Source organism: Cicer arietinum, chromosome 4 (genome assembly GCF_000331145.2).
Source record: "Cicer arietinum cultivar CDC Frontier isolate Library 1 chromosome 4, Cicar.CDCFrontier_v2.0, whole genome shotgun sequence".
NCBI lineage: Eukaryota > Viridiplantae > Streptophyta > Magnoliopsida > Fabales > Fabaceae > Cicer > Cicer arietinum.
Window position 1 is genome coordinate 23,074,966 of NC_021163.2, and position 7,505 is coordinate 23,082,470.

The window sequence follows — 7,505 nt, forward strand, 5'->3', positions numbered from 1 at the left end:
TAAAAAGTATATCAATAAATCTCATTATAATTCGCACCAATGTTATTAAAAATCACTAGTATAGTATATAAAAGAAGAGATAAACAAACTGCTTATTGGTCTCACTTGATTCTCTCACCAGCATATTAATAAATATGTAGCACCACTTCAGTTTAAAAGGACTCATTATAATAATTAGTTACTTAGTTATAACATATGTCACTGTTTGTAACTAAAAATTTAATCCTATAAATCTGTAAACTTTTGAAGTTGTTTCACATTTGTAACAAATGGAAAAAGAGACTTGTTTCCACATTACAAATAGAGCAACACCAACTCTCCCTCTTTTGAAAGTTCAATATTACTAGTTTTCCACACCAAATCAATGCACTCATCATTTTACTTCTCCTATATAGCTCATTCCCATTTATGAGACTTCTTAAAACCTTTCACGGTCTTATAAACCAATTCAATTTAAAGTAACATTTTTTTCTCTAATTTTTTATTCATAGTTTGTCATGAGTTTCTCAACTGAAAACATGTTACTGTCTTGATGATAATAGCATAACACGTTGCATTCTGTTAATGGTAGAATTGACTTTAGGTGTTAATAAGTCACAAAGGAGATGACAATTAATTAGTAAAATTACATCAATTAAGATCAAATCTTTCCTTTTCTATGAGTTGTCACTTGAATATTGGATTTAAATTACAATGTAGTGAGTGACTTCATGAAGATTGTATTATAGGCAGAAAAAGAGCCACAATGTTACATATAATAGCTTGGAGAGAATCCTCATCTCTAGACTGTTGGCACTCGATCATCTAGTTCTTGGATTGAAGTTCTTGTCCTTGCTCAGAGTTACAGAGACATTGACAGGCATGGAACCTAAACATAATTTTCAATTTTAAGACAAAGTAAAAGACCATATACTACTTGTATAAAATAAGAATTTAAGCGGTTGACTTACAATTATAGTTAGTCCATCCAATGCACCGATTAGCCAAGTCATAGACAACTATTCTATCTTTTAGGACAAGATCTGTGAATGATGAGATCATAATTGTCAATTTATTTATGATTACCATACTTGCATAGAATAAACATGAAAAGGCTGATTTATGATTATCATACATTAGCATAGTATACTTGTTTTTGGAAATTGGATTGTTGTGACAAATGAAAAATAGAAATAAATATAAATATCTATTAAAAATCAATTTGAACTATGATAATGATAGTCCAACCATATTTTGTAACATACAATATGATGTTTTCCATTTTCAGCTGCATCAAGTTAGTGAAATTGTGAAGTAGTAACAACTAGAAACTTTGGATGAAATGATGCCACCCTATTGTTTGCAACAGATACAAAAGACATTTTTAGAACATTTTATCATTTATTAAAAGTTTCCATTTAATAATCAAATGAAAGAATTCAAAATTTTTTTCTTCCAATTTATTGCAAAGTATATAGTCTATTTAATTATTTTATTCATCTAACCTCCTAATATTGAGAATCCACTTTCCACCTTCTGAAAACCTATGCACCATTTTGCAGCGTCCTATTAAAGCAATTTTGCACATCAGACATACAATTTCAAAGAATAACTTACTTATGGGCAAGAATATAACCAACAACGTAACAAACATACTTCATGCTTACCATTAAAATATAGTGCACAAGGTATTGTGCTGGTTTCAACTCAATGGTTGCCCCACCCGCAAAGTTAAAACTAACTGAAGGAAAAATATCTATGCTGAATATGCAACAAACAGAAAAATAATTTAATGAGATATTCATAAATCCTAATAGAACAAACTCTCTTTTCATATAAAGTATATAAAGATCTAAAAAAAAATATTATATTTTAGATTACCTGGTTGAGACCAGATAACACAGGTTTCCTTCTGATATAGAGGGACTGCTAAATTGTGACACAGCAGTAGTTATCTACACGTCCATTTAGAAATTGAACATTAGTATACTTTAAGATCAATATCATTCATAAAATACAAGAAAAATAAACAAACCCCTTTTTAAGAAAATTAATAATAAGAATTATAGTCTATCAAAAAATATAATAAGAATTATATAAACAAATGAGATAAATCTCAATATGGTGTTCAATTGCTGAAGTATCGTAAGGCATAATACAATTCCCCATTAAATCAACTCCACAATTTAAACAAAAAAAAAATTATTGATTAGATCAATGAACGGTTTAAAATTGTTCAATATCCAACACAATAAAACTTAATATTAGTTAAATAAGACAAGAATGTGAGAATCTAAATGAACTCAACGGAAAAAAGTCAACTGGTAATTTCGGGAAAAACAAAACAAAATAGAAGACAAGCAAACCAAAGAGTAAGAAAAACGTTATAGAAAAGACAGAAGAATAATATGTCCAACAATGTTTTGTGCGAGATAGGAGAAATCTTACTGCATTGACAAGAGGATCGAAGGCTTCTTGAACAAGATATGCCAATGTTGTACCACTGTCAATAGCAGTTCCTCGGTCGCCAGATTTTGATGGTGCAAATACTACTGGATTGATTGGGAGAAGTTGCCCGTTGACAGCAATGCTCTCAAGATTCAAGTTGTAGTAAGGCCTGAGATTTGATTGAAACAAAAAGACTAGTCAATTATTTTGCAAAATGTCTCATGTAGAAGTGTGAACTATCTGACAAAAACAAAAACAAACAAAAGAAGCATTTTAAGAACGGTATTCTTACATTTTACATTCAATTGAAAAATCATTTAATTTAAATTAAGCAATTTGAAAATGGTTTTGTACTACCAGGTTGATTCATCAGACATAATCACTAGGGATGTGTCATGTGAAGTAACTTGGTGTAAGAGAAAATATAAATGAATCTAAGGGGATTCAATCAACACAAGATGACAAGACATATATCCCTTCAAGTTTTCAATCTTGAGAAATCAAAGCATTTTCTTCTCTGTAAGAAACATGAAGCCAAATATCTTCCAAAGTCACTGGTGTAATAAAAAACTATCCAAAATAGCGAATTCAAGATGCTAAATAAAACATAATTCACCCAAAAGAAATCGTCAATTGATTTAAAAAACTGACACAGTTTTACCGCACCACACATATATCATAAGCTTTGAGTACGGTGCTAGCTTAAAATTAATCAGCTAACTTTTAAGTGCTTCTGTAATTCAAATTAGCATATGGTAAAACTAACTATATGTTGGTTTGAAAGACACTTGTAACTTTTAATATTATGCAGACTGTCTTTACTTAGCAGCTGTTGCCTAACTGAAGCCTTTTTACTTGATGTTTGTCATGGTGATTTAGTTGCTATGGTTATATATTAAGGCAAAACATCATTTTAAAATACTTGTTGGCGTATCTTGACAGAACATTTTAGCTTAGTTTGGAATTTTGAAATAGTAGTATTAAATGTTATTACTTCTATGTAGTTTTCATTTTTTTTAATGTTTATAATTGATATCTTCTACAAATATATGGTAGCTTCAGATTGTAACTGGCCTAACTCTATCCGGACTGAATTTAAATAATAGATATTGTTGAGGTATATACTTCAAGAACTGGTAGAACCATAGTGAATTTCAACCCAATCTGGTTCTTATATTTGTACAAAACAGTTCACTTAAATGGCCACCATTCTAATTGGCTGAACTAAATAACCAAGCCAATATCACTTAAACTAGCCTGCTCTGTATAGAAATCCAAGGCCCAATTTGCTCTTCAATGAATATTTAGAGAAAAAGAGGAAATACCATCTTAGCTCTAAATTGAACTAGGAGCAGTTTTGTGCACCAAAAGTAGAACAAAACTCTCCAAGGTTTTTTTCACAACTATCCTATTAAACTGATAGAACACCACAAAAAATCACAAATATTAACATCTATATAAACCTATATTTTGAAGCATGTTGTGAGACAATTAAACAACACATTTGAATTTTTTTCACTATACTGACCAAAAACCTTGCAAATAAATAAAGTAGTACAAGACAAACATTAGCCTGTACCTGAAAGTCCAACAAAACTAAGCTAAACCAAACAACAAAGTGAAAAAACATCTGCCAAACTATTGAAATTGGATTAAACAATTTAGTTCATTCTCTACATCAACACTCCAGCACTCAGATTAAAATGCAGAATAAAGGACAGATGCAAAATTCAAATTCAAAACCTCACCCAAACTACTGGGCACACATGAATGCTTTCCCATGAAGAAGTCTCTTAGAAACAAAACATCGAGTATTCATCAGAATTTAGTAGAAAAAATGCTTAGCAATTCCATGAAGCATAAACAATCACATATAGCTATCAGACTGGTTTATCTTATAAGCAATCAATCAAAGGGTTACTCTTTATTGGGCAGTCACACTAGTAGTACTCTAGAATTGTAGGTGATCACTGCAACTGCATTAATAGCAAGAAAGAAACCACCAATCAAAAGAAATATTCTAAACAACATTAATAGAAATTAATAGCAACATGCTGCCCTTTTGCTAAAATTTGTCATTGATACTTCATGATAATATTTCATGTTTTATTTGCTTCTAATGAAGCTTACATATATTTATAAAGCATAATATTATCTTCAAATAAGAAGAAATTAAAGCTCTAAGTTACAAGTTTCTCACCCTATAGATTGTAACAACAACACAGTAAAATATTATTGTTTGCAGTGCACAATCCTTGCAAAAATCCCTTGTTAGTGCAGAATAAGTTACAATTAGGGATTTGACCACATCTTGCAAAACATTTCTCTAAGTGAATTTGAACTTTGGCCATACCTAACAAGATGAGTAATATTAGTGTAATAAATAATTAATATGCATAAGCGAAACAATTTATGAAAGATTCAAAATCTATTATGCAAATTGTTTACATACATGTGGAGAAAAGAAGAACTACAACAAATGTTGTTAGAAGAAACTTTAGTGTATTGATCATTGTTCTTCCTCTTTTCAATGATCCTTTGTAAATCAACAAGAGAGAATGAGAATGAGAGTGAGTGTAAAGAGAGAATGGGAATGTGTTCAATTTATAGTGCTAGTTGCATCACTAAAGCAATGCATCAAATTAACTGCATTTTTGTTTAGGATTATTTATTGTATAATAGATAGCAGAGAAAGAGAGAATGAGTATGATAATTAAACACCCGAGGTACCACTCCCATCTTGAAAATTATAGGAGTAACTGCACTAGTTATGGTTAACACGACGAGAACATCGAACATCCGCACCTTGAACTCCAAAAGGACATATGGGGTCCGAGCATTTAACCAACGAATTTGTGGATGAACCAGCAGTATCAAAGAACTTAAGCTTAATCTGCATATTACACAACAAACAACAAATATTATGCTCCAAAACAGAACCTTGGCTCCCAAGGCAACAAAACAAGCACCATACTACAACTAAGTAGTGCTAATTAGTATGTATAGTAAAAAAAACAGCAATGAAAATTGAAAATTCTTACCCCAAGTCCACTATATTGAGGGCAATTACTACAACCTTTGCAATTGACCCACAAAAGATCACTTCCTGTGACCCACAAAAGATCACTTCCTGTGTCAATCACTTCTGTAGTATACATCCTGAACAAAAAAGCCAACAATAGTATTAATATTAATTATAAATTAAATCCTACTCTCACCTATCTAAAAAAATAAAATGAAATAAAATCAGATTTTTAGATAAATTGAATATTTAATATTATTATCAACATCTAAAAAATAGATAAATTTCAGTCACCTAACTCACTATGCATTCAGAAGTATGGTATTTCACTTCACATGACATTATTTTTCAATGTTAATAAAAAAAGCTTTTTTCTTTTGAATAGATGGAAAAGATGATAAGAAAATATGCCTGCTTGTTGAAAGAACAGACAATATGATCAATGCATAACACAACATAAGCATTAAATGAAGGAATTTTTGAGGGCGAGAGAGGATAAGACTTACCCGAAGGAGTTTGGATCAGCACTGCCATGGACCGTGAAATTGCCTATGCCTCCAACACCTCCGAAGATTCTTGAGTGCCGAGCTCCGTCACGAGCTCTCAAGGTGTCCATCTCAATGTGATCCTTAAGTGGAACTAGCCGTTTTAGAGGGAGGTAACCCATGCACACCACCGGTACAACCATGTTGGCCATGCAACATGCCAACAACAACAATATAATGTAGAACTGCATTTTTGTTTAGGATTATTTATTGTATAATAGATAGCAGAGAAAGAGAGAATGAGTATGATAATTAAAATAATTGCAATGGAAAAATGAGTGCTTATATCATGGTTTCAGAATGCTTGTTGGAATGGTATATATATAGCTCAGGGACAATAACAGTTCATGTAACATGGCCTCTAAAACATCACTGCTAGTTTATTAAAGGACAAAAAAAAAAAAAATGAAAATAGAAATAATGCAGTAAATAATTGCTAGCTTACCTTTGCAACTAAGCAATGCATCAAATTAACTACAAAAACACATTGATCATAGCTGTAAGGTACACAATCAAATGAAGAAAAAGAGTGTGGTAAATGCATAATGCCAGTGTTAAGGCAATTCATGATCAAAATAAAGAACCACTTCAAAAAGCATTGAGATAGAAAAACAGAAAGATTCTCACGTTAATAGTAGTTAGCATTTCTAGCACTAGCTCAATTAAGCTGTAATGACTCACCTTTGTACATCAATTGCATGGCTTTACCTATATATCAGTCTTCTACTCATTTGTAATAAAAACAGAATCCTACAAAGTAAAGCATTTAAGGGCAAAATAAAAAAAGTTAATCAAAGAGAGAAAACACTACATTCAAAAGAAAAAGAAAGATTCTAAACAACATTAATAGAAATTAAACATTTTTACCCATTGAAAGACATATTTGCTGAAAGCAAGAAAGGTGACGCGTTTGAGTGCGCGCAATGTGTTGGCCTCTTGGCTTCATCCAGTGCATTACCATACTCAGCCATGGAAGGACAGTACTTGTTGACGCCGACGTGGTTGTTTCTTTGCTCACACGCCGGAGAAGATCTGTCCGTTCATGTTGAAATGAACTCAAGGGATGGAATGGAAGGAAATTCATTAAATAAAAACTTCGCCCAATTTAAGAGTGAGACTTTTGGTTTTTTACTCACATTCTCCTCCCATCACGTGAACCTCACGCCCCCTTAAGCCTTTTCTCCCAAGGCATGATAATGAATGACGCGTGTCCAATTACAGTATCCCAACCGGTTCACTGGAAGAAAGCGGTCCCGATTGCTCATAAACCTCGCTGTGACAACTCCAAAATCTAACCTACCAAATGCTCCACCACCAATACACACAATTAGATGCTTGATGGGTTGTTTGTCAAATCAAATAACTTTATATATTAGCTTTTATTCTCTATTTAATAAAATTAATTAATAGTTTATAGTTGATAACTTTTTAAATTAATTATTGAATTAATCAAGTGTTTGATAATAACAAGGGTTTAATTAGTTTAACATGTAAAATAATATAAAATGAAT

General features: G+C 31.6%; 2 protein-coding genes across 9 annotated transcripts; both read right to left on the reverse strand.

Annotated features, from left to right (window-relative positions):
* Nucleotides 1-616: 616 nt before the first annotated feature.
* LOC101502556 (aspartic proteinase 36-like) lies at nt 617-2,804 on the reverse strand. Its single transcript, XM_004497524.3, has 7 exons — nt 2,785-2,804; nt 2,428-2,596; nt 1,861-1,934; nt 1,647-1,740; nt 1,485-1,545; nt 951-1,022; nt 617-868 (listed from the first exon to the last, which is right to left on the reverse strand). The coding sequence occupies exons 1-7, from the start codon at nt 2,802-2,804 to the stop codon at nt 801-803; spliced, it is 558 nt and encodes a 185-aa protein (XP_004497581.1). The 3' UTR covers nt 617-800.
* Nucleotides 2,457-7,195, reverse strand: LOC101495983 (uncharacterized). 8 transcript variants are annotated; one of them, XM_073366933.1, is made up of 10 exons: nt 7,131-7,195; nt 6,862-7,026; nt 6,440-6,744; nt 5,956-6,179; nt 5,469-5,586; nt 5,233-5,320; nt 4,880-4,963; nt 4,628-4,780; nt 4,176-4,403; nt 2,457-2,596 (listed from the first exon to the last, which is right to left on the reverse strand). In XM_073366933.1, the coding sequence occupies exons 3-8, from the start codon at nt 6,560-6,562 to the stop codon at nt 4,629-4,631; spliced, it is 789 nt and encodes a 262-aa protein (XP_073223034.1). In that variant the 5' UTR covers nt 6,563-6,744; nt 6,862-7,026; nt 7,131-7,195; the 3' UTR covers nt 2,457-2,596; nt 4,176-4,403; nt 4,628. The 8 variants fall into 8 exon arrangements, with proteins under 8 accessions (XP_073223034.1, XP_027189330.1, XP_073223039.1 ...); XM_027333529.2 differs by having other exon boundaries at nt 6,440-6,468; nt 6,676-6,744; nt 6,862-7,189; XM_073366938.1 differs by having other exon boundaries at nt 6,440-6,491; nt 6,676-6,744; nt 6,862-7,189.
* Nucleotides 7,196-7,505: the final 310 nt, after the last annotated feature.

What these genes read in the sequence shown, in the direction of transcription:
- LOC101502556 (XM_004497524.3), bottom strand. Translation starts at nt 2,804, where the DNA reads ATGTCTGATGAATCAACCTG. An exon ending in ATGTCTGATGAATCAACCTG is followed by an intron (nt 2,597 to 2,784) that starts GTAGTACAAAAC and finishes ATCAAATCTCAG; the next exon opens with GCCTTACTACAACTTGAATC. An exon ending in TCGATCCTCTTGTCAATGCA is followed by an intron (nt 1,935 to 2,427) that starts GTAAGATTTCTC and finishes ATGGACGTGTAG; the next exon opens with ATAACTACTGCTGTGTCACA.
- LOC101495983 (XM_073366933.1), bottom strand. Translation starts at nt 6,562, where the DNA reads ATGAATTGCCTTAACACTGGCATTATGCATTTACCACACTCTTTTTCT. An exon ending in GCTGATCCAAACTCCTTCGG is followed by an intron (nt 5,587 to 5,955) that starts GTAAGTCTTATC and finishes TTTTTTGTTCAG; the next exon opens with GATGTATACTACAGAAGTGA. An exon ending in ATGTCCTTTTGGAGTTCAAG is followed by an intron (nt 4,964 to 5,232) that starts GTGCGGATGTTC and finishes TGATTTACAAAG; the next exon opens with GATCATTGAAAAGAGGAAGA.